The sequence below is a fragment of the Motacilla alba genome, chromosome 21 (assembly GCF_015832195.1).
Source record: "Motacilla alba alba isolate MOTALB_02 chromosome 21, Motacilla_alba_V1.0_pri, whole genome shotgun sequence".
NCBI classification, from domain to species: domain Eukaryota; kingdom Metazoa; phylum Chordata; class Aves; order Passeriformes; family Motacillidae; genus Motacilla; species Motacilla alba.
The window spans coordinates 3,336,104-3,362,570 of record NC_052036.1 but is presented as its reverse complement, the minus strand read 5'-3'; the positions used below and the strand labels follow the sequence as shown (position 1 = coordinate 3,362,570).

General features: G+C 49.0%; 1 protein-coding gene across 7 annotated transcripts in view; it reads right to left on the bottom strand.

The window, feature by feature from the left end:
- Positions 1–26,467, bottom strand: part of PRDM16 (PR/SET domain 16) — a 315,191-nt gene that overhangs the window by 32,123 nt on the left and 256,601 nt on the right. For 5 of the 7 annotated variants that reach the window (XM_038160107.1, XM_038160110.1, XM_038160108.1 and 2 more), the window contains 5 exons: positions 22,226–22,360; positions 12,852–12,954; positions 7,353–7,551; positions 1,688–1,835; positions 321–474 (listed from right to left, as the gene is read on the bottom strand). In XM_038160107.1, coding sequence (XP_038016035.1) covers positions 321–474; positions 1,688–1,835; positions 7,353–7,551; positions 12,852–12,954; positions 22,226–22,360 — 739 coding nt within the window. Of the gene's footprint in view, positions 1–320; positions 475–1,687; positions 1,836–7,352; positions 7,552–12,851; positions 12,955–16,450; positions 16,851–22,225; positions 22,361–22,640; positions 22,769–26,467 lie in introns of those variants that run through there. The other 2 variants (XM_038160112.1, XM_038160113.1) reach the window with 2 other exon arrangements.

Genomic DNA, 26,467 nt, shown 5'->3' with positions numbered 1-26,467 from the left:
GTGCCAGCTATTTATTTATGTCACCAACAGGAACATTTGAAAGTGATTAAGGCAAAAAAAGACGAGAGAAAGAAAAGATATGAGAAAATGGCATCGCTGTGACCGCTGAGAGACTCAGCTTTTAACTTGTCAAGAAAGTCAAAAACTGCCACGAATGTTTACTGAAAAAACAGGGAGCATGCAAGAGAGAAAAAAAAAAAAGGAAAAAAAAATCATCTTGTGCTCTGAGCTATAAAATTACAGCAGCCGGGGATGGGAGGGCTGGGGGGCCCCTGCAGGATCCCTGCAATTATGGGCTGGTGATGGCCGTGACAACTTACATATGAAAGGTTTGACAGTGCTGTGGATGTGCTTGTGCTGCTTGAGGCCCGAGGAGGTGGCGAAGGTCTTGCCGCAGTCGGGGCAGGCGTGGGCCCGCGCGCCCACGTGCTGCGAGCGGATGTGCCGCTGGAGGTTGCTGGGGTCCGTAAACACCTGCGGGGGAAGAACGCCTTCAGGAGGGGGGGAAAGGCAGGAGGAGAAGAGCCTGCACGTGGAAAACTGATTTTGTTAGGGTTTTTTTTCAGTGCTGCTCATGGCTTGAAGAGCGCGGGGTGGGCAGGTGAGAGCAGGTCATGAAAGAGCTCTGTTTGTGCCCTGCCAGGCTGTGGCACCTCCCTGAGTGTGGGGTGCTCATGGTTGCACAGGTCTGTGGCCCCTCCCTGAGTGTGGGGTGCTCGTGGTTGGACAGGTCTGGGGCACCTCCTCGAGTGTTCATGGTTGAAGAGGTCTGTGGCACCTCCCTGAGTGTGTGGTGCTCATGGTTGGACAGTCCTGTGGCACCTCCTCAAGTGCTCATGGTTGGACAGGTCTTTGCTCACCCTCATCTGCCCAGCACAGCCCTCAGCACCACCCCAGTACTCAGCTGGGAATGACCAAAGGGGAGTGGGTTGAGCTCCACACCCCCAGTGGGATGCCCAGGACAGTGAGGACATCTCTTCTCCTTGGGACAGGGACAGCGGGGTCACCTCTCCCTGTGCCACCCTGCTCTGGGCCAGCATGGACCACCCATCCCCTGCAGCCCTTGCCCGGGTCCCATTGTCCTCTCCCATGTGAAGTCTCCCGTGGAAACTGTCCTGCATCCCTTTCCCCAGGTCACAGAACCCAGTCCCAGGTGAATCCCCAATGGACACTGTGTCCTGCACCCTTTTCCCCAAGTCCCAGTGTCCTCCCCTAGGTGAATCCCCAATGGACACTGTGTCCTGGACCCTTTTCCCCAAATCCCAGTGTCCTCCCCCAGGTGAATCCCCAATGGACACTGTGTCCTGCACCCTTTTCCCCAAGTCCCAGTGTCCTCCCCCAGGTGAATCCCCAATGGACACTGTGTCCTGCACCCTTTTCCCCAAGTCCCAGTGTCCTCCCCCAGGTGAATCCCCAATGGACACTGTGTCCTGCACCCTTTTCCCCAAGTCCCAGTGTCCTCCCCTAGGTGAATCCCCAATGGACACTGTGTCCTGGACCCTTTTCCCCAAATCCCAGTGTCCTCCCCCAGGTGAATCCCCAATGGACACTGTGTCCTGCACCCTTTTCCCCAAGTCCCAGTGTCCTCCCCCAGGTGAATCCCCCAATGGACACTGTGTCCTGCACCCCCAGGGCCCAGCACCCTCCTGCAGGTGCATCCCCCAGGCTGACCATGTCCTCACTGTACCTTAACACAGTTTTCACATTCAAACCGTTTCCCACTGTCGTGAGACATTTGGTGACGAATCAGGTTGGATTTCCAGTTGAAAGCCTTGGGACACTGGTCACACTTGTACTCCCTCTCCTCGGTGTGGATCACCATGTGCTGCTCCAGGCTGGCAAAGAGACACAGGCTGACCCTCAGACCACCCAAAGCAGGCACTGAGGCAGGTCTGAGACCCAGAGAGGTGACAGAGAAGGTGGCAGAAAACAAGCTGGGGGCGTGGGGGTTTTCCTGTTTCTGGGTGCCTCAGAGCAGGAAGGGAGCAGCTCATAAAACCCACAGAATCCACAGAATGACCAGGTCAGAAGAGAGCCCTTTGAGTCCAACCCAGCCCCAACACCTCAACTGCACCCTGGCACCCAGTGCCACATCCAGGCTTTGTTAAACACACCCAGGGATGGTGACTCCACCACCTCCCCAGGCAGCCATTCCAGAACTTTATCACCTTTCTGTAAAAAACTTTTTCCTAATATCCAACCTGTATTTCCCTTGGTGGAACTTAAGGCTGTGTCCTCTGGTTCTCTCAGTGCTGCCTGGAGAAAGAGCCCAGCCCCAGCTGAGCACAGCCACCTTTCAGGAGTGTAGACAGTGACAAGGTCACCTCTGAGTCTCCTTTTCTCCAGGCTGAGCACCCCCAGCTCCCTCAGTGGTTCCTCACAGGGTTTGTGTTCCAAGCCCCTCGACTGTGAGAAGGGCAGTGACACCCAAACACCATTTGAGGTTTTTCAGATTTATTTCACTGGTGGGAGATGCTCTGTTCTGCCTCAAAACGACCCCGTGTTTTATGCTACTTATAAATACCTGAGTCCATTCTCAAGGGGGAAAAGCAAAGTAAAAGCTGTGACCCTACAGATCCCTGAGGGGGAAAATGGGCACTTTCTGTGGCATCCCCCTAGAGAAAGAAAAGATATTTGGTGCTGCTGAGCCTCTCATGTGTCCATTTTCATGGGCAGCCGGCCCACGGCTTCCCAGAACACAGGGACTCACCGTTGGGAAGAAACATGATAAGGTGCAAACACGTTTCACTTCTAAATGTCAGACATCTTTGATTACTTCACTCAGCAATTTCACCTTCTGCCAACTGGCAGCGTCTCCAGACTGGGGGGATGATGGCAATCCCGAGTGGCTGCTGGCACAGGGCCATGGCAGGGGTGGCACCTGGTGCTCCAGTGCCCTGTGCCATGGGAAACTGCACCTCCCTGACCAGGAATCCTGCACATCTCATGTTGGGAATCCTGCACCTTTCAGACTTTAAATCCTGCATCTCCCTGCCCAGGAATCCTGCACCTCTCATGTTGAGAATCCTGCACATCTCAGCCAGAAATCCTGCACAATTTAGGCCTTAAACCCTGCACCTCTCAGATATTAAATCCTGCACTTCTCAGGCCTTAAATCTTGTATCTCTGAGGCCAGAAATCCTGCACATCTCAGGCCAAGAATCCTGTTCATCTCAGGCTGGGAATCCTGCACCTCTCAGCCAGAAAACCTGCATAATTGAGGCCTTAAACCCTGCACCTCTCAGACATTAAATCCTGCACATCTCAGGCTAGGAATCCTGCAACTCTCTGGCCAGGAATCCTGCAACTCTCTGGCCAGGAATCCTGCATCTCTCAGGCCTTAACATTTTGCACATCCCTGGCCAGGAATTCTGTACCTCTCAAGTTGGGGATCCTGCACCTCTCAAACCTTAAATCTCGTGCAGGCCTGGAATCCTGCACATCCTAGGCTGGGAATCCTGCACCTCTTAGACCAGGAATCCTGCACATCTCAGTCTTGGAATCCTGCACATCCTAGGCTGGGAATCCTGCACCTCTTAGACCAGGAATCCTGCACATCTCAGTCTTGGAATCCTGCATGTCTCAGCCAGAAAACCTGCATAATTCAGACCTTAAACCCTGCACCTCTCAGACATGAAATCCTGCATCTCTCAGGCCTTAAATCCTGCACATCTCAGACCAGGAATCCTGCACATTTCAGGCCAGCCCTGAGAAACAAGGGAAGGAAATCTGCATCCTTTCCTTCCTTTGGGGCAGGTTAACAGGAGTTACAAACACTATTCTAACTGTGAGTTCTTAAAAAAAAAAAAAACCAAAACCAAAAAACCAGCTGACATGGAATCTGCCCCTGCCTGCCACCCCTAAATGGACATTAAACCATTTCTACAGAACTTTAAAGCATGGCTGTATTTTTACAGAAACATTAAAGCTGAACACTACTGGAAAATCCTGCCAGTCTTCAGGGAAGGTACTCCCTGGGCATTTCTGGCAAGTTCAGGATCCCAGGAATCATGTCAGCCTCGGTCACTCAACACCCAAAACTCCTCCCTTGGAGCACAGCTGGATAATTCATATTCATGGGCATGCCCCTCGTAAACTGCCAACCCACGGGTTTGAAAGCAGCAATATTCATTTTGCCCAAGAAATGGCGCTCTTAAAACGACCAGATTTTTAACAAACACAAAGTAACACAAACCTTTCATATGCACATCCAAAAATACGCTCCTGTTAACTGTGATTTATGAGTTTGTTTCTAGCAAATATGGACAAGCTAATACGCTGTTCAGACGCAAGTACCTACTGGGATTAGCAAAACATTTATTTATTTAGTCAGCTGCTAAATGCTCAATTTCAGGTCCCCAGTGGCATCCTTGATTTCATCTGTATTAACTTTGAAAAATTCTAAGACCATCCAGGCACTCTGAGAGGGTTTATTTTGTGTTTTAGTGACTTTAAACTTGGCAGGTTGATGGGGACTGATGTGGACATTTCTTCCCCAGCCCACCAATCCACCAGCATGTCAAAGGCTGAACGAGGATGCTGCTGACTCTCTTTTCCCTTGTCAAAAAAAAAATCAACTTTATGTTACTTATCCCAAAATATTGGGCCTAAAAGGCAAAAACCCCAAGGCCACAGTGCCAGCTCAGACCCCTAAGGGAGCCAGGAATGCACAGAGGGTACAAAATAGGATGCAACACACACATTTCAAAAGGTTATTTCCTAGTTAGCATATAAAAATTAGTTATTTCCTAGTTAACATAAAAATTACTTATTCCTAGTTATCATAAAAATTACTTATTCCTAGTTAACATAAAAATGACTTATTCCTAGTTAACATAAAAATGACTTATTCCTAGTTAACATAAAAATTAGAGAGTGCTGAAAGCTAAAGAGGAGAGAGCTTCCGACACCGATGGATAAAAGAATTGGAATTTTTGCTAAAATCCACAATATTGAAAACACTTGAAGGAAGTTCTTTTTGTCTTGTCAGTTATAAAAAAAAAGAAAGAAGAAAATTGCAGCCTAATTTCTAATGAGAGTACCCAATGTAGAGACATGAGGTGAGGATTAAAAATGCCACGCTGGGCTAAGAGGATCCCCCACAGGAATCCCAGGATCCATCCCAGATTCTACAACTCCCAAGCTCTTTTCCATGCAGACACAGGGAATGCTCTGCAGCCTTCACCTTTCTCTGCATCTTTTAAAATAGAATTTTTCCCCCCTCACTTCCTCGCCCAGATCAAAGAGCTGAAAGTATCAATGTAATTAAGTTCAAAGTGACAAATGCAGGTTTTTTAATGTTAAACTGAAGCGAAACAGGGGCTTTAACCTCGAGGTTTTTGCTCTGCTCAGGCACAGCCTGACAGGGGATTGCCAGTTCTCACAGTTTTATAACAAATCTTGTGGTGCACAGGGCTTGTTCAACCAAGAAGGCAAAAGAAATGAGTATGTGAGAACTTCAGCCTCCGGTAAACACAGAAAACTCTGCTTTTATAGAATTTTATAAAGGCTTTTATCAAGGCTTAGGATGCAAATAAACACAGTCTTAAAGTGATTTAAAAAAACCCTCAACTTTTAAAGCTGGCTCCTAATATTGAACTGTTTGAGTCTCACTTTGCCAATGAATTAGAGAGCTCAAAGATTGCTGTGTTAAAGCTGTATTTCATTACTACCAAATTCTGCTTTAAGAAAAATCAGATTTTAAGTTAAAACCCGAGCTTAAATATTTTCCTTTTTAAAGAGAATTTTAATTCGTATTTAGAGTTGCCGTATAATCATAATAATAACTGAATATTTGTTGCAAATGAAAAAAATGAGCTGGAGTTATCCAGCTTCCAATCTTCTTCTTTTTCCTTTTCACATTCCCGTCACAAGAACGTTTGGTGGACACAAAGAAAATTAAAATTTTTGATTGGGATAGAGTTTTTTAATTGTTCCTGCCAGATCAAATAGGAGCTTGTGGCCATGTTACGAGTTCTTAGGGCATCGACACCTCTTTAAACCCACTCATCTCAAATGACCAAGAATTACATTTAAAAGAAGCCTTCGTGCACGTGTTGACTGAACTAATATTGGTGTTTTTTTCCCTTCAGAACCAGAGCACAAAGAGGGCAGATGGTGGAAAGATCCCACCCAAGCCTCTCAGAAAAGAACCCCTTAAACTTCCCACCAACAGCCCTTGGGTGCTTCCACCAACGGGCGCTGAAAAGCACAGGTCTGCGAAATCAAGGTGGGATAAAACACTGCCCAACAGCTGCAGAGGCCCCAAAGTGAACATTCCCAAACCTGCTAGGGAAAGGGGAGGTCACTAGGGAGAAAGGAGAGGTTGATCCCAAAAGGAGCATTCTGAAGTGCTATGGAGGAAGGAAAGGTTTCTATGCAGAAAGGAAAAGTTTATCTCAAAAAGAACACTCTGAAGCGCTATGGAGGAAGGAAAGGTGTCTATGGGGAAATGACAGGTTTATCCCAAAAGGAACATTCCTGAAGCCTCTGAAGAAAGAAAAGGTGTCTATGGGGAAAGGAAAGGTTCATCCCTAAAAGAACATTCTGAAATTCTATGGAGTAAGGAAAGGTTTATCCCAAAAGGAACATTCTTAAAGCCTGTGAAGGAAGGAAATGTGTCTATGAGAAAGGAAAATTTTATCCCAAAAAGAACATTCCTAAAGCCTATGGAGAAAGGAGAGGTTTATCCCAAAAGGAACATTCCTAAAGCCTATGGAGAAAGGAGAGGTGTCTATGGAGGAAGAAAAGGTTTCTATGGAGGAAAGAGAGGTTTCTATGGAAAGAGGAAAAGTTTCTATGGGGGAAGGAAAGGTTTCTATGGAGGAAGGAAATGTTGACCCCAAAAAGAACATCCCTAAAGCCTATGGAGGAAGGAAAGGTTTATCCCCAAAAGAACATGCCTAAAGCCTATGGAGGAAGGAAAGGTTTCTATAGGGAAAGGAAAGGTTTCTACAGAGGAAGGAAAGGTTTCTATGGAGGAAGGAAAGGTTTCTATGGAAAGAGGAAAGGTTTTTATGAAGGAAGGAAAGGTTTCTCTGAAGGAAGGAGAGGTTTCTATGGAAAGAGGAAAGGTTTTTATGGGGGAAGGAAAGGTTTCTATGGAGGAAGGAAAGGTTTCTATGGGGAAAGGAAAGGTTTCTACAGAGGAAGGAAATGTTTCTGTGGAAAGAGAAAAGGTTTTTATGAAGGAAGGAAAGGTTTCTGTGAAGGAAGGAGAGGTTTCTATGGAAAGAGGAAAGGTTTCTATGGAGGAAGGAAAGGTTGATCCGTTCAGTTGTCCCCACCACCCATCACTCCACTTTGGCCAGGACAGAGGGGAGGCCAGAGGAGGGTCTGGCTGTCAGGGGTACCTGTATTTATTGGGGAACATCCTCTCACAGTCCTTGCACTCGTAGACCTGTCCATCCCCGAGGCCCTCCTGCTTGATCTCGTCGCTGAGGCTCTCGTACAGGGCCCCCACAGCCCCGCAGCCGTACTTCTTGTGGCGCCGCAGGTCCAGCTTGGACTGGAACAGCTCATCACAGTCCTCGCAGCGGAACGAGGGCTCCTCTGCAACACACACAGCAGCCCATGGTCAGCCCTGCCCCAGGAAACACAACCAGAGGGGAGGCAAAGCTCCCCGAGTCCAGCAAACAAACAAACAAAGAGAGGATTTGCAAGTGAGAGGGGAGAGAACCCAAGGGAGGCTGTGCCAGCAGCTGCTTTCACTTTAAGCATTAAGAGAAAAAAAAAATCAGATCACACAACCAGAGGAGATCTTGTTTTCTTTGTGTCTTGGCCTCTGCTGAGATGGGGAGACCTACAGGGACTGGGAGACCCATGAAATTCCGGGCTCATTCCGGGGTGCTGTGCTTGTCTGCAAGGAGGGGGTTGGAAGTTATGAACGAGTCTTCCTCAGAAGGGGCTGCCGGGGAAAAAGGAACAAGCCAGACTCATATAGACACAGATAGTGAGAAAAGCAAACTGCCACAGCACAAACCTGGAGAAGCTTCTTTCTAAGAAATTGTGTGTCTAATGCTCTCCTCTCAATTTTCCACTGCAGGAGCTCCGGGCTCCATCAGCCCGAGGAGTCCCAGCCCAGAGCACCATGGAAGGAAGAGCAGGGAGCCAAAGGCTTTGTTGCTGTGCTCTTTGCTTTTTTTTTTTTCCTCCTTTATTTATTTTTTTAAAAAAAAGTTCTAATGCACATAATAAATTACTGCAGTCAAGGTCAAACAAATTAAAAAGAGGGCAGCTATTATTAAGTTTACAAGGCAGCATCCTGACCATGGTGCCAAGCCAAACAATCAGCTCGGAGCTGTAAATTTTCCAGGAGAACAAGCTCTGTGAGGGAGTCGGGATAGCTCTGGGTTTCTCCACCCTGGAACAGAAGCTTTCCAGCCCCCTGTGAGTCACTGGAGCCACGTTTCCCTGTCCTCCCCTACCCTCTTCCTCCACGCTCTGCTGCTCTGCCTGCTTCTCTTTTTCTGATAACTGCACTCCCAGGAGGAGCAGCCTGTGGTGATGCATTATCTCCGAGGGAGGAGTGGGAATATTCGGAGAGCTGCAGCCAAAGGAGATGCTCTGGTGGAGCTGATCCATTCCCTGCTCTGCAGAGAGGGGATGCTGGGGTGGGATGTGGCCACGCTGACATTCTCAGGGTAAAATCTTCAACCCCTTTGCTTCAAAGTCCCCCCTTGCAGTTGTTTACACCAAATTCTGCACAACTGCAAGCACTTAGGCTGAGCTCTAAGGCCTGGAATGGTGTTTTATATAAATCAGGGTAAATTTTGTTATGAGTGTGACAGGAGTGGAAGCACGGGCACTGTCACACCCAGAGATGACTCTGCTCCTACCTGGGCACTCACCTCACATCTCCCTTTCTCTGCTTAAACCTGAGTTTAAAACTGAGCAAGGCAAGGTCCCAGAGGCTGCTGCAGCAGCGATGTGGGCAGAGGAAACCCTCTGCACCCTCTGCACACCTACACGGAAAGTATCGACACGGGGCAAAGCAAACCCAGCTGAAAAAGAAAGTATCACCAGAACTCAGCCAGCACAGCCTGGCTGAGCCAGGCTGAGCCACCCTCAATATTTGGTGGAATGACAGGCAAATGAAAAATATCCCCGGTGGTGATTGGAGAGAAGCAGAATTAAATGCAGGTGGAACTTCAGAAGTGTCATTACACCAAAAAAAATTGGGTTTTGTCCGTAGGGTGACGTGGAGAAACATCTCCCAGTGCTGATTGATGTTTTCCTGAATAATAGAACTTGACACAAAACTTTACTTCCTACAGAACCAAGGCGCTCTGGTTTTTGGGGTTTGGCAGAGGTTTTAGCATGCCAGCAGCCTGCCCAGGGCTCCCAGAGCCACCCACACCCACGTGGATGATCCCACAGGGCTGCAGCTGCACAGTGAGGGGTGCAAAAAGAAATGAAGCCCAGCCAGTCAACAAAGGGATTTTGACTAAAAAAGAATACCTGAGGGAAGAGAAAATACCTAATTGTTCTCATTTCAGCTCATTTGAAGGGTTTATACACTGTGAGATTGCTGGCAGCAGCCTCACCATGAGGTGGGCCAGGGCCTGCTCTGCTCCTCAGAGAAATTCTCTCTTTACTGCCTTTTGTGGAGCAGGACCAATGTGTGTCTCATGTGTGTCATGTCCCTGAGGAGGGAAACCTGGGAATCAGGACACCAATAACAGCAACATGGAGAGACTACCATTAAAATAATCCAAACTACTTTTTATGAGTGAAAAGAAGAAAAAAGTGTAGCATCAAACTCCGGAGACGTGGAACTTCTCTGGTGAGGTGTTTCTCCATTTCCCCTCTTTGCTCTCTTGTAAATGCAGCAGTGGCTTAACCAGGAAGGAATTTTTGGAGGAGTGACTGAAATCCTCCAGGCTGGGAAGCCCCAGGTCCCTTCACCTCTTAACAAGCTCCTACCAAACTCCCAGTGTCCCTCGAGCTCCACCTGGCAAATCCCCAGACCTGAAAACACTTGGAAAGGAGGAAACTGATTTTTTTTTTTTCCCTTTCCTTTCTTTTGACTTCAGAGAAAACGCAACAAAATTCCTCCCACGAATCCAGGTGGAATTCTTCCTGCTCCAGTTTGAGATTTACATGATTAATTGCAGCTTATTTCACCCAAACTCTCCTGTAGGAAGCAGAAATCCTCTCTGGGTTTGGAAAAGCAGCCATGGAGAGTAATTTCCTCCATACCTGACTAAAGCTGGATAACTGCCTCCCCTCCCACAGCACACCCTGCCCCTGCCCTGCCTGCTCTTACCAGTGACAATGACACATTTTTGTCCTTTCTGGGAGCTTAGAGAGCAGGGAAAGAGGTGAAATATCTTAATTGCCTCAAGAATATTTTAGAAAAGAGATTTAGCTTCTCGTTCTGCTGGTCCTTTGCCATATCTCACCCAAATCACACACAGTCCAAGAGGACATCAAACACAGCAGCTTTTCCACGGGTGGAAAAGATGGAGCAGGGGAAAAGCAATTCCTGTGCTTCAGAGAATCTGGGTTTGGAAAAAGAAATTTGTATTGAAAAGAGGCTTAGAGAGCTGACAAAAATATGATTAAAAGCCTTGTAGCCACGTGTTCTTCATGTTGCCACTGGTTGTAAATCCTGTTTTGATGCTCAGACAGGCTAAAGAGAGGAAAACCAGACCAGGTGGGAGAGCAGCTGAGGGTGGGGAGGCCCTGGGAGAGCAGCTGTGGCTGCCCCTGGATCCCTGGCAGTGCCCAAGGCCAGGCTGGAGGGGATTGGAGCAGCCTGGGACAGTGGAAGGTGTGGGATAAATCATCCTTCAGCTCCCTTCCAGCCCAAATCATTCCATGATAACTGCTCCATGTCCAGCCCCCACTCCTCTGGCATTCCCAGCAAATCCCAAATCAGACCCCTCAACAAACTCCCTGCAGGGGAAGGACCTGAGCCTGGCTTAGGACCACACCATGCCCTGCAAAACTGAAACCTAAAGCAGCTCAGGGCTGAGCTGAGACCTGGTGCTGATTTTGTGTCTGTATCTCACACCCACTTTGCAGGCTCCAGGTTCATTCAACTGCTCCCTTTTTTCCCCCACCTGTAAGTACCAAAAATAAAAAGGTCACCCTTCAAAGCACGCTCACATTAAAGTTTTCCCCTTTTTTTTTTACAAAAATACTGCCCTTCACAAAGGTAACCGTGTGACAGGGAGAAGGGGCTGCAAAGAAAAGAGCAACCCCAGTCACACCGAAATTGCTGCCTGCTCTCTGTGTCGTGTTTGTCAAATCTATGGTTACATGTGCCTATCTGAAGTTCCATCAGTAACACTCAGGACAAAGCAGGAATGCAACAGAAAAATAAATCAGTGCCTAATAGCTTTCAGAGAAACCAAGGGGAACACAATTATGTGGCATCTACATGCTAATCTACCAGACTCGAGTCTCAAAGGAGTTCAAGTGCCCTACTCAAAATTCCTGCAGTGATAAGGGGTCTGCTGTGTTTGGCTGGGGTTGGGAGGAAAGATTTTTATGATAATTATCTTTGTGTGGAACAGTTTTGCATTTTCTCTCCTGTTAATTCCAAAGTGAGCTGGGGGTGCGAGGCAGCAGGAAGATAGCCCTGCTGAAAGTAAAAAGTATTAAGGAGTCAAATATTTAATGTTGGCCTGGCATAATTTGACAGCAATTATGCAGCAAAAGCACTAGACGTTACCGGGAAGATCCAGATAAATGTTCCATAATGACAGAGATGGAAAACAAGGAGCACTTTTTGCTTGTTCACATAAAAGCCTGTTAGAAACTGAAATGCAGAACAGCAGTGAGTTTTCATTCAGATTCCTCCTTGACATCAAAAAAAAAAAAAAAAGAAAAAAGAAAAAGGTGCAGAAATTATTCATTTCTGTGTGTTGGTATTGAGAAAATTATTAACTTTTCTGGGGGGGAGAGCAGTGAAAAAATAGTCCCAAACTCGATACGAGCACTCTTCACCCCCAGCCCTTCAGCAAATGAACTTCCAGCAGCACAAATCTTCAAACTATCCCATTTCCCAGAAATATTGGAGACCGATTGTGCAGGATTTTATTGCAAATTTGCATCAGAAATTGTACTTATGCATAGGTAAAAAAAAAAAGGAAATGTATTGTGGGATGCCCCGAAAGAATTCCGATTTCATAAATTGATTTTCTAGAGCATTATTTCCAACTACTAGTTTAAAAACACCTGGTAAATGAGAATTTACCAGTATCTAAAGAAATTATTTATAGAAATAAATCATGGAATAATGATGTTGAGCACATCCTTCCCAGTTTTCCCAGAGGTCACCTCCTTGCACAGCATCTGTAGTGTCAGAGTCTTGGATCAATGTGGGAATAAACAACCTAAGAGAGGAAAACCAGTGCTGGGAGCACTCTTAGATTTCCAGAACACTCCGTGGGTGCGTCCTGCTACCTGCTCACAGCTGCTGCAGGCAAAGATGAGGTGTCTTTATCCCAGCAGCAATAATTTTAGTGATGACTCTTCCACCCCCTGCCCGGACCCCTCTTTTCCAGATTCCCTAAATCCCTGCAGGCTGGAGGGATGTTTTCCATCCTTGGGATGGTTTGGCCATTTTTAGTACCCCCAAAGGCACCTGCTGGCCCTGGGGATGGAAAAGGCACCTCTGATCATACCCAAACCCACAAGGAGAAGGAACTGAGGCTGATAAAAACTCGGTGTTGTGGGCTGAGCCTCTCTCACCAGCAAAAGAGTGAAAATGAGCACAAAATCCAGACAGAGACAGAAGGGGCAGCTCCTGGCTCAGGTTTTGTCAGGTTTTGTGCCAGCCCTGCCCAGCTGAGGGTGCAGGGGTGCTGCAGAGAGGAGCAGAAGCTCCTGGGGAGCCTTACCTTCCATGCTGGGTGCCATGTTCCCCAGGGAATAACCTCCTTCCTTCAGACACACCAGGAGCTCTTCCCCCGGCTCAATCTCTTTAATAACTTTATAATAGACCTGGGAATCACAAACAGAACAGACAGGGTAAATACGCACAGGCTCGTGGTTTATGTTTTAACCAATAATTCAAATTACTTTGGCTAACAGAGGAGGCTGTCCCTTGATTTGGGATAATTGCTGCTCAGAGCTCGTTTTCCTGCCTTCATTTGACGCTTTGGGTGTCAGAGTTTCCCAGGGTTTGGACAATAAAAAATATTTCGGGCAACAAAATATCTCTCAAATGACAATGAATTATCTCTCCCTCAAATTACAACAAATCTTCCCATTGTCTCCTGTCCTCCTATGAGCTCAGAGTGCTTGTCACAGTGAGGGGAGGATTGAACTGATGGAATTGTCACGTTTAAACCTCTGCTCTCTGAGCCAGAATCGGCCTCGTGGTTAGAGCTGAATTATCACGTCTCCACAGAATGATTTTATTGATAATTCTCCACAAGAGCCTAGACCTGACCCCTAAACACAGACATGAACCATTCCAGGTGAGCAGTTCGCCCACATCCTGAGATAAATTAAAATAAAATAAAATAAAATAGAATAAAATAAAATAAAGCAGCCTAGACCTGACCCCTAAATACAGACATGAACCATTCCAGGTGAGCAGTTTGCCCACATCCTGAGATAAAATAAAATAAAATAAAATAAAATAAAATAAAATAAAATAAAGCAGCCTAGACCTGACCCCTAAACACAGACCATGAACCATTCCAGGTGAGCAGTTTGCCCACATTCTGAGCTCCTGTCTGAGCTCATTTCTGGGGATTCCACTGCAAAATAAAAATCGTCTAAAATTTTCTTTTTTCTCATTATCTTTTTCATTTGCACTTCAGTGCTTCTCCCTGCTTGTTCTACAAAAAAAAAAAAAAAAACAAAAAAAAACCAAAAAAACAAACAGCTTTTCCCAGGACCAAATCACAGTCAACTTAAGGGGAAAAGTGACTGAAAAAAACCCAAAAGGCAGCCTAGGAGTGAGCCCAGAGCTCAGGACTGACTGGGAAAAACAGGACTTGGGATTGACCAAGCTCAGAGAAAAGAAAAGAGAAGGAAGAGAAGAGAAGAGAAGAGAAGAGAAGAGAAGAGAAGAGAAGAGAAGAGAAGAGAAGAGAAGAGAAGAGAAGAGAAGAGAAGAGAAGAGAAGAGAAAGAAAAGAAAAGAAAAGAAAAGAAACCAGCCTAGACCTGACCCCTAAACAGAGACACAAACCACTCCAGGTGAGCAGTTTGCTCACATCCTGAGCTAAAATAAAATAAAATAAAATAAAATAAAATAAAATAAAATAAACCTGACCCCTAAACACAGACACAAACCACTCCCGGTGAGCAGTTTGCCCACATTCTGAGCTCCTGTCTGAGCACAGACCTGCACCTTCCACAATGTCCTGAGCACAGCTCTGTTCACCCCCTGGACCTTGGTCACTGCACCAGGAGAAAACCCCAAAACAGAAACAGGACCCAGAGAGGTGAAGAGCCCACCCACCTCATCTTCACTGTCCCACCCCAAACCCCAGAGACACCAGGGCAGGGGTCCAGGGACAGCTGGCTCCCACCTGAGCCTCTTTCCCTCCCCTGCACCTGCCCCAGGAGCTCCGTGTCTTTTGTCCCGAGGAGATTCAGTGTCCTCCAGATGTTTCCCAAATTTTTGGAGTACACTGGACCCTGTCCTAACACAATACCCTGAGAATTCACCTGGTGACTGTTACTAGCTTCCAGGTTTCCTTAGCGCTGCGTTTAGCAGCAATCCAAGAGATTCTTTTTCAGGGTAAAAAACCACATTTCATCCAGAACAATTCCCGAATTTTGCTGCCACTCTGCCTCTGCCAGCCTGTGTTCACGGGGAAGGAACACACACCACTCCTAAATTCCCGCCTGGCTCGCAGTAATTGTGTCACCGCCGTGCATTTCTCTTCCCGGAGTCCCTTCCCTCCCTCCCTGGCACGGAACGCGAGGCTTTGGCCGATCCCGGCCCGGCGGGAGCAGCGGCTGCCCGGGATGCTCCCAAACTGTCCTCCCGGAGCTGCGGCTGCGAGGAGATGTGATGGCAGGGACAGGGACCCGATTCCAGGGACAGGCGGCTGCCGGGACACGGGACACCGCTCCCAGAGCTGCCGGGACAGGGAACATCGCCCCCAGAGCTGCCGGGACAGGGGACATCGCCCCCAGAGCTGCCGGGACAGGGGACATCGCCCCCAGAGCTGCAGGGACACGGGACACTGCTCCCAGAGCTGCAGGGACACGGGACACCGCTCCCAGAGCTGCAGGGACACGGGACATCGCTCCCAGAGCTGCCGGGAGAGGGGATATCCCTCCAAGAACTTCAGGGACAGGGGATACCGCTCCCAGAGCTGCCGGGACAGGGGACATCGCCCCCAGAGCTGCAGGGTCAGGGGACATCGCTCCCAGAGCTGGAGGGACAGGGGACACCGCTGCCAGAGCTGCAGGGACACGGGACACCGCTCCCAGAGCTGCAGGGACAGGGGACACCGCTGCCAGAGCTGCAGGGTCAGGGGACACCTCTCCCAGAGTTGCAGAGAAAGGGAACATCCCTCCCAGAGCTGCAGGGACAGGGGACATCGTCCCCAGAGCTGCAGAGAAAGGGAACATCCCTCCCAGAATTTCAGGGACAGGGGACATCGTCCCCAGAGCCACCACGCGGTGCGGCGGGGACCGTGGGGCGCGGTTGCCGCTCAGAACTTTCCCTCCGCACCGAGGTCAGGGCGCTCCCGACCGATCAGCCCGCGTTCCACCGAGCACCAGCGGCCCGCGATCCGCCCGGTCCCCGCGCTGCTTCCCGGTCCCGGTCCCGGTCCCGGTCCCGGTCCCGGTTCCGCAGGAGCGCCCGCAGCTCCACGAGCGGAGCCGTCCCCCATCCCTCGGGATAATTACCGTCCCCATCCCGCGGGATAATTAATTAACACCCTCCGCCGCCCCTGCCGCTGCCCGGCGCCTCCCGATCCCGATCCCGATCCCGATCCCGATCCCGATCCCGATCCCGATCCCGATCCCGATCCCGATCCCGATCCCGATCCCGATCCCGGTCCCGATCCCGCTCCGGCGGGGAAGGGCGAGGGTTCTTGGCAGCGGCTCTGGGGCTCCCCGCTCTCCCCGGGACACACCGAGGAAAAGTTGCCGGTGGGGCGCTCCCGCAGCTGCCGGGACCGGGAGCGGGATGGGCATCGGGATCTGGATCGGGATTGGGATGGGGATCGGGATCGGGATTGGGATCGGGATGGGGATTGAGATGGGGATCGGGATGGGATCGGGATCGGGATGGGGATTGAGATGGGGATCGGGATGGGATCGGGATTGAGATGGGGATCGGGATCGGGATGGGATCGGGGCCCGGAGCGCGGCCCTGCCCGCCCCAGCAGGTGGCAGACGCCGCCCACCACCGGCCCCGCCGCCGCCGCGGGGACCCCGCCGGTCGCTCGGAGCCGGTGCCGGGCAGTGCGACCGGAGCGGGCCGGGCCGGGCCGGGCCGGGCCGGGCCGGGTTCCCCTGACCTGCTGGCTCCTGTCCCGCGGCCGCTGCGCTCCTCCGGTGCCGGCGGCCGGGCCGATCGGGGGAGGGCAGGGAAGGGAAGAGGAGGGAACGGGAGGGGAGGGAAGGGAAGGGAAGAAGGGCAGCCGGGCCGTGTCTGTGCGGCAGCTCCAAGGCCGGGGCAGACGGAGTCACAGCCGCCCCCATGAACGGGGGGCTGCGGGGCTGCCCTTACCGCCAGCTCCGGTACCGAGTGCTGTGGCATGGCCCTTACCGGGGGCACAGCCCTTACCGAGCACCCGGCACAGCTGGGTACAGCTGGTACAGCTTTTATCGGGAGCTCTGGTACAGCTCTGAGTGCTCTGACACAGCCCTTACCGAGGGTACAGCACTCACTGAGCATCCCGTAGAGCTCTAACCGAGTGCTCTGACACAGCCCTTACGAGCACCCGGTACAGCCCTAACCGGGAGCTCCCGTACATCCCTAACCGAGCACCCGGTAGAGCCCCAGCCGAGTGCTCTGACACAGCCCTAACCGGGGGTGCATCCCTAACCGAGCACTCGGTGCATCCCTAACCGGGAGCTCTGGTGCATCCAGCCCCTTTCGGGAGCTCCGGTGCATCCCTAACCGAGCACCCGGTGCATCCCTAACTGAGCACTCTGCCGTGCCCTTTTCGGGAGCTCCGGTGCATCCCTAACCGAGCACCCGGTGCATCCCTAACTGAGCACTCTGCCGTGCCCTTTTCGGGAGCTCCGGTGCATCCCTAACCGAGCACTCTGCCCAGCCCTAACCGGGAGCTCTGGTACAGCCCTAACCGAGCACCCGGTGCATCCCTAACCGAGCACCCGGTGCATCCCTAACCGAGCACCCGGTACATCCCTAACCGAGCACCCGGTGCATTCCTAACCGAGCACTCTGCCCAGCCCTAACCGAGCACCCGGTGCATCCCTAACCGAGCACCCGGTACATCCCTAACCGAGCACCCGGTGCATCCCTAACCGAGCACTCTGCCCTGCCCTTTTCGGGAGCTCCGGTGCATCCCTAACCGAGCACCCGGTACATCCCTAACCGGGAGCTCTGGTGCATCCCTAACCGAGCACTCTGCCCAGCCCTCACCGGGAGCTCCGGTGCTCCTCACCGGCCGGTTGCCGGCCCTGCCTCCCTCCCTCCCTCCGTGCCGGGCTCAGCACAGCCGGCACCTGCCCGCAGCCCCAGCGCGAACTCACTGAGCTCTGAACTCACTGAGCTCTGAACTCACCGAGCTCTGAACTCACCTGAGCTCTGAACTCACCGAGCTCTGAACTCACCTGAGCTCTGAACTCACTGAGCTCCGGCACCCAGCACTGCCCGGGCACCTCTCACTGGGAGCTTCAAAGCAGGGATGGTCACAAACACAAAGATTTGGGATGGGAAATGAAACCCCGCTGCTGATAAAATGTCCCAGCCTGCCCAGAGCCCCATCCCCGTGCCGCCAGGATCCTTGCTGCAATTCCACCCTGCCTTGCTCCACTTTGCAAACAGCTCTCCCAGCGCGGGCACACCTGTCCCCATCCAGCCGAGTCCCAGAATGGGAGCTGGTGCTGTGGGCAGGATCTGGGGTCTCCCCGGACCTGTTCAGCTCCAAAACCCCGGGTGGAAACCCCGAGCAGCACCGGGCTGACACAGCACACACAGCTGTGCACAGCTGAGAACAGTGCTGAGACCCCTGCTCCACCCAGCCCCGGGGAGTTCATTTCTGGGGATTCCACTGCAAAATAAAAATCGTCTAAAAATTTCCTTTTTCTCATTATCTTTTTCATTTGCACTTCAGTGCTCCTCCCTGCTTGTTCTACAAAAAAAGCTTCTTCCAGGACCAAAGCACAGTCAACTAAAGGGGAAAAGTGACTGAAGAAACCCCAAAAGCAGCCTAGAAGTGAGCCCAGAGCTCAGGACTGACTTGGAAAAACAGGACTTGGGATGGGCCAAGCTCGGAGAAAAAAGAAAATAAATAAAATAGCAAAAAATAAAATAAAATAAAATAAAATAAAATAAAATAAAATAAAATAAAATAGCTATTAACAGACTAGCAACCTAAACCAGCACTAAAACAACAGCTGTGGTCTAAAAGGTCCATCAAGTTCAGAGATAGCCACAAATTTCACAGGGAAAAATCCTTCGGAATGCCCCTGCCAAGGGCTGACACTGCCCTGGTCTCAGCCTTTAGCTCCTTTTCCTCTCCTGTTTGTTCTCAGAATAAAGTAGCTCCTTGTATTTCAAACCATCTCCTCCAGTCCTTGCAGAAAACAGGGCAGGCTCCTTTAATGATCAGGGAAAAGTTGGATTCTGCCGGAGCCACATTAATTTCATCAAACATTTCATTATGGTAATTAACTTCATCTTTCAGTCATGGTACTGATGGTCTGGGCTCATCAAAGCCTTTTTTTATTTGTCGTGCACTGAAAAAGCTCAGATTTACTAATCCAGCAGAAGATTTACATTCCAGAATTGATTTACAAATCAATTCTGTTTGTTTATAGAAAAGTTCCGCACTTGATCATTTCGTGCTTCCCTCCACAGCATGGGCAGCTCTCCAAATTACCAGCTTTGTTTGACACTAACTAGTTAACAGGATAAGTAGGGTTTGCTGGTACTGAGAATACTCCTTTTCTTATTTTTTATCAAAATTATTCTGGGCACCGGGGTGTTGAAGAAAGAAAAAAAAATAAAAAGAAAGAAACAAACACAAAAAAAAACTCTAAAGGAACCAAACACCCCCAAAACAAACCAACAACCAAAACAAACAAAAAACAAATAAACAAACAAGCAAAAAGGGAAAGTAGAAACAACCCAGAGGAATCCTGTTCCAGCCTGGGTTGATACAGGGATCGGCTGTGGATGTGAACTTGGGGCAGCTCTGCCTTCTAATTTTGCTGCTAAAAGAGAATAATTTGGTACAATCACTGAAATATCGTCCCTGCAGAACCACAATAACCACATTCTGAGGTTTGTCTCGCTCAGAGCCCGGCTTCACCTCACCTTTGCACTGAGAAAAAGAGTTCTGGAGCCTGGGAGTGAGGTTTAACATTCCCAGAGATGGAGATGGAGCACAGTGAGAGGGGAAAGTCCCTCCCAGAATTACCTCATTAATTAGGGCCCTTCCTAAGAACCAGCCCCTCTTCTCTGCTGCAGGGATCTTTATTTATCTGAGCTTCCTCACGTTTGTACTTCAGGGGGAAAAGAGCATTAAAAGGGGAGAAAGCAGCTGCTGTGTTCACCCAAAATCAAAAACCCACCCACAAACACATCAGAGCAGCAGAGGGGCTCAAAAACTCAAAAGCAGCCTGAAAAAAGGTTCCTCGTGTCCTTGCCTCACCAATAATTCACTCCACGGGCAGCCCAGTGAGGATCTGTCCCTCCTGCTCCCTCAGACCTGTCCGTCTGTCCAGCTCTGCACAGGGAAAATTTGGCCTTGGGAATGTCCAGCCAGGACAGGGCTGCACGTTTTGCTTTTGTTCCTGTGTTTTCCTCCTTTGGAATTGCCTCCTCTTTGTTTCTTCTCAGCCACATTGCTGCTGATTTCCTCTTTTTAAGGCTCTTTGTGAGGTATTGGGAGTCCTGACTGGAGTCAGCAAACCTCTATAAAATACACCCCAAATCTCTGCATGATTTCCTCTTTTTAAGGCTCTTTGTGATGTATTGGGAATCCTGACTGGAGTCAGCAAACCTCTATAAAACACACCCAAAATCTCTGCATTGCACACACACCTCGCACTGCCTGATTAAACACAGACCTGATTTTATTTTCTATCTCCTGTTACTCCTTTTCCCCCCAAAATCTGCACCCCAACTAAAAGCAGCAGCTCTCACCTTGATTATTATCAATATATAGTAATTATATATTATATATATATAGCTCCTTGTATATAATAATTACTATAATTTAATAGTTAATAATTACTATATATTATAAATAGATAATTACTATATATTATAAATAATATTATATATATAAATTTATAATATATTTAAATACTATCTATTATAAATATACCATATATATAAAAATATACTATATATAAAAATATACTATATATATTATGTAGATTCTGTTTAGTATTTCAGACTCTTGAACTGCTCAAGTATTTTCATTTTTGAGGCAGGAGTAGCAACAGCAAAAATTAAAACATTTCCCTTTTAGTAAAAGATATCATTTATCTGCCATTTTTTTCCAGTCCTCCTTCAGAACCACAATCATCTCCAACAATCAAGGATCTTCTTTTCAAATACCTCTCCAGCACGAATAAATATAAAGAAAACTGGCTAACGTTATTCTACATGTGAAAATTGGCTTTGTAATTGAAAAATCGTGAATGAAACATCTCAACCTCTTTCTAAATAGAGAAATAAATACATTTAAAATATATTATAATCTGTCCATGGGGAGGGAGAGGGGGGATATAATTGAGTGGTCCAGATCTTGCTGTCAATTATTTCACTAAGAATCCAGGAAAATTCTCCGTGCATTCCTGGGACTGTTCCCAAGTTACAGGACTAAAGAAGAGCAGAAGGATCCTGAGTCAGGGACAGGATCCTGAATTAGAGACTGGATCCTGAGTCAGGGATAGGATCTTGAATTAGAGACTGGATCCTGAGTCAGGGACAGGATCCTGAATTAGAGACTGGATCCTGAGTCAGGGACAGGATCCTGAATTAGAGACTGGATCCTGAGTCAGGGACAGGATCCTGAATTAGAGACTGGATCCCGAGTCAGGGGCTGGATCTTGAATTAGAGACTGGATCCTGAGTCAGGGACTGGATCCGGAATTAGAGACTGGATCCTGAGTCAGGGATAGGATCTTGAATTAGAGACTGGATCCTGAGTCAGGGAGAGGATCCTGAATTAGAGACTGGATCCTGAGTCAGGGGCTGGATCTTGAATTAGAGACTGGATCCTGAGTCAGGGACTGGATCCGGAATTAGAGACTGGATCCCGAGTCAGGGGCTGGATCTTGAATTAGAGACTGGATCCCGAGTCAGGGGCTGGATCTTGAATTAGAGACTGGATCCTGAGTCAGGGACAGGATCCTGAGTCAGGGGCTGGATCCTGAATTAGAGACTGGATCACGAGTCAGGGTCTGGCTCACGAGTCACGGTCTGGATCCGGAATTAGGGACAGGATCCTGAGTCAGGGAGTAGATCACGAATCAGCGACTGGATCCTGAGTCAAGGAGAGGATCCTGAATTAGAGACTGGATCCTGAGTCAGGGACTGGATCCTGAATTAAGGATAGGATCTTGAGTCAGGGACAGGATCCTCAGTGAGGGACTGGATTCTGAATTAAGGACTGGATCCTGTATTAGAGACTGGATCAGAAGTCAGGAACTCGATCCTGAATTAGGGACAAGATCCTGAGTCAGGGACTGGATCCTCAGTGAGGGACTCGATCCTGAATTAGGCACAGGATCCTGAGTCATGGAGAGGATCTTGACTCAGGGACAGGAGCATGAATCAGGGACAGGATCCCGACTCAGGGACAGGAGCATGAATCAGGGACAGGATCCCGACTCAGGGACAGGAGCATGAATCAGGGACAGGATCCCGACTCAGGGACAGGAGCATGAATCAGGGACTGGATCCTGAGTCATGGAGAGGATCCTGACTCAGGGACAGGAGCATAAATCTGGAGGTTTTCGCTCGCCCCGGGGCTGATCCATCCCCTGGATGCTGCCCCTGCCCAGCAGCCCTGGGCGAGCCCCCCAGCCCGTGCTGGGTGCGGGGGGTGCCCAGCAGCCCCGGGGGGGTGCGGTGGGGGGGTTACCTGCTCGTTGATGTGGCACACAGCCAGGTTCTGCTCGTCGCAGGAGCAGCACACTCGGATGTACTTCAGCCAGTTCCCAGCCCCGCCCTGGCCGGCGTCGCCGCAGAACTTCTCAGAGCCCAGGGCATCGGGAATCTGCGGGAGAACCGACAGGAGAGGGGTCAGCTGGGCACACATGGCAGCTACGGAGGGGACAGAGGGAGGAAAAGGGCTTGCAGGGCACAGCTCCAAACAAGAAACAGAAAGGAGAAAGGTAGGGGATTCGTATAATTGATAAAGAGACTTATGACGAGAATTAAATCAGCTCTCGGCCATTATCTGAAGGTGCTGGCTGGCAGAACCTCCAAGGACACTGCTCAGAGTCTGTGAGTAAAAGGTTCAGGAGTACAAATTTTCTGGAAAACAGCTCTGGTACCACAGCTCAAGTAATCAAAGCAGGGAACTCTTCCAAACGGCACTAATTTTAATGACAAGGTCCTTAACTGCTCTTTCCTCACATAGTCTGTTTCATCCTGTCATGCAGGATAATTTTTAATTGCAAACCTTTCAATAAACTCTCAAACCAGGTCACAGAGCTGTGAGGTTCTATTTTAAAAATCGCTTTACCCAATGCGCTACTTTCGTTTATCTGAGCACAGCCTGAGAAATTCACTGGCCACATCTTTGTGGCTGAGGGTGAGATACAGCAGTTTGGCTGCTGTGAAAAAGAGGAATCCTTCAAAATAAAACCCCTCAGATGTTTAAAGTCCAGGTGTGGAAAAAAAAGAAAAAAAAAAGAAGAGTTAATTAAGGGGTTGCAGTCCAAAGAAACTGGTTTGGCAAGAAGAGACTTTTCCTCTCTTAAGGCAGTGGAGTTTGGTGAGAGAACCGGAGGAGATGCTCAGCAATCTAGAACAACCTTTGGGATGATCCAGTTTGCAATCCGCTCAAAAAAACCCACATTTTAAAAATGCCACAGCACACCCTGAAAACAAGGAGAAGCCCTCTGAGTCCCAGCATAGCAAGGCTCTGCTCTGCTCCTCAGTGGGCCTCCCTGCTCCAGAAACTCCTTTTTTCCCTGAGATTCACATTTCCCTCTACCCCGACCAGCCCCTGTGTCAGTGCAAATTACTTCAGTCATCAAAAGCTCTTAACATGCTTTTCCTAGCAATTAATTCTCTCAGAATCTCATGGGATACGATTATATTTTCCCATCTATTTCAAGACACAGGGAAAAAAATAAAAAAAAGTGGGAAATCAAAGGAGAAGAAAAATTAAAGCTCAGCAATGACAGCAACAAGTCGAGGCTAAGGCTGGGCTGAGAAACCTCAGGGGGACAGGACCCAGCTCCCAGCTCTGGACTCCTGGGAGGACCAGGACAGCTCCCAGCTCCCTGCACTGCTCCCAGCAGACATTCCCTGGTCTCATCCCCACCGCCAACCTTTCCTTCTCCAGCTCCTTGGCTGAAAAGGGATGAGGGAAAATCCCACCATTAGTGCTGGGCTTCTTCCTTCCTAATCAGAGCACGGCACAGGGATGATCCCACCCTGCTCTGGGACAGATCTGGTGGGAGGAAAAACCTGGCTGTGCTCGGTTTCTTCATCCCCTGCCTGGGAACACTCAGGTCATTCACCCATCCCTAGCTAGAGCCTGGAACTTTCCAGACACCCTTGGTCATCTACTGGCAGCACCAAAGGTCTGAGGTGGGCGTTGATGGCACAGGAAGCCAATTCTGCGTTGTTTGCAAGTTTTAATTAAAAACAAACAAACAAAACAAAAAAAAAAACCCCAACAATAAAACCTGTTCTTAATGTGGCTGAATCACTACTGAATTTACTCAAGCTAAAGCATCAATAACTTCTCTTTTATCTCAGGGAGCTCCAGGGACACTGGGGCTGCTAATGCTGCTGAAAGAAAGAGCTTCTCTCGGCCTTTTTGGCCCCAAATTGAGCAGCCCAGCCAAGCCAGCCCTTCAAGTGGTGACACACCCAGACACCAAGTGACAGCAGCTTCCAGGGAAACAGTTTGGAAAACCAAATGAAACAAACGATTGATGCTCAGCGGGTCTGAAGCCAATGAAGAGTTTGGGCAGAGTTTGTAGTGGTTGGAGAAGCCAGCAGCCCACAAACCTCCCAGAGCCAGCAATTGGTGACATCCAGTGGCCCTGGGAACACAAGATGGCAAATCCAGGACCCACAAATAAGAGCTTTAATTTCACAGCTGTATCTTACAGATGGTCTCTTTCCTCTTCTAGGGGTGTTTGAGAGGACATTTAGGGCCATTGAGTGGCTTGGGATGCAAGGGACCTTAAGGATCATTTATTTTTAAGGATCATTTATTTCCAACCCCCTGCCCTGGGCAGAGAGCTCAGGGAATGTGGAAGAAGTTCTACAGGGACTTCTGTCAGCCAGAGAGAAGTTTGAGAAGAGGATCCATCCTTGCTCCTGAAAGAATTTTCTACCAAGGTTGTTGACATAGAAACAAAGAAAGAAAGAAGGATAAATAAGAGAAACCTGCAACTGTCTATTCTAGGTTCCAGAAAGAAAGAAGGATAAACAAGAGAAACCTGCAACTGTCTATTCCAATCAGCACTTTCTTTGTCTTTCCTGACCAATGAGTAAAGTGTAAACTTCAGAGTTTTTTAAGAATGTATAAAAAGCATGCATGCTAGAATAAAAATGGTTTTGAATCTTTCAGAAAATGGAGTTTGTTTTTTTTTGTGTTGTCGCCATCTCGATTATGACAGGGAAAAGCCCAAAATTCAGCTCAAGTTCCTTTTGCAGGGTCCTGCTCACCAGCTGTGCCTCAGGAGGAGGTTCTGCCGTAGCTCGAAATCACCTGAAACTCTGTGGTTTTATCTGCGTGGGGCTTTAAAACCCAAGCTGGGGGTGTGAGATCTGACAGATCAAAACGAGAGAGAAAGAGGTGCTGTGGGAGCCTGAGAACCTGAGCTGCTGTTCTCACACACCCCCACTGCCCTCCACAAACAGAGCCTGGCACCACGGCCCAAGGCCAAAACAGGGACAGCACCCAGCCACCCCTCATCCCTCTGCTGGCACTCAGCAGGACCCCCTAAAAATGGAATAAACGGGGTGAGCAGCTGGTTTAGAGTGCTGCAGGACCAGCTCCAGAGGCAGGGCAGCTCCTGGCATCATGACCCAAAGCCCAAAACGGGGACAGCACCCAGCCACCCCTCATCTGATGTCAACCTTTACCTGCCCAGGAAGACAGGTGGGGATGGTTCAGGATTAAAGCTGCTGCTGAGTCCTGGATAGGGAGAGGCTTAGTTCTGGTTTGAACTGTGAATAAACAGATTTAATAGAGCTGGAGATGCCTGCTGGGGTAAGAGCATCCCCAGGTGGGTGACTGGGGGGAGCTGAGCCTTCCAGGAGCGGGGTGAATTCCCCTGCTGGCATCCACCAGGACCCTCTAAAAATGGAATAAACGGGGTGATCAGCTGGTTTAGAGTGCTGCAGGACCAGCTCCAGAGGCAGGGCAGCCCCTGGGCCAGCTCAGCCCTCTGTGGCCAACACCTCTAATTAAAGATCAGGTTCACACGCTTGCTGATGGTGGCTATCAAAGTCATTTCACAGCTTAAAAGCACCCAGGGGCACTGCAGCAGTCACCCAGCACTATCTGCAGTATCTGTTCTTTCTTCTGTCAAATGTTCACACACAGAATAATATTTTAAGTATCTCTTACCCCCCTCCCCCCCCACCCCAACCTGAGAAAACTCCGGAAAAAACAAACTGAAACCTTTTACCACATCTCCTTCCAGTTCAGACCAGAAGGAAATCAGAAATTTCCTCTGGCGAAATTCTGCAAACCAACTGTTTACAAGTCTTTGTCAGTAAGTAAAAAAATATTAAAAAATTAAAAAAAAAAATCCAGTTTGAAAATGCTCCCGGGATGCTCACAGAGCATCGGTTTTTCCTCTGTTCTTTTGAAAAACCAAGGGATACCCTGTGGTCTAGGACAGATGGAGAAGGAAAATGGAGGCAAAAAGTTTTGGGAATGGGCAAATTAAAGATCCCAGATGGAAGCACAGAGGGATTCACCCCGCTCCTGGAAGGCTCAGCTCCCCCCAGCCACCCACCTGGATGCTCTTACCCCAACAGGCATCTCCAGCTCTATTAAATCTGTTTATTCACAGTTCAAACCAGAACTAAGCCTCTCCCTATCCAGGACTCAGCAGCAACTTTGATCCCATCCCCACCTGTTTTCCTGGGCAGGTAAAGGCTGACATCAGATATTTAGCACCAA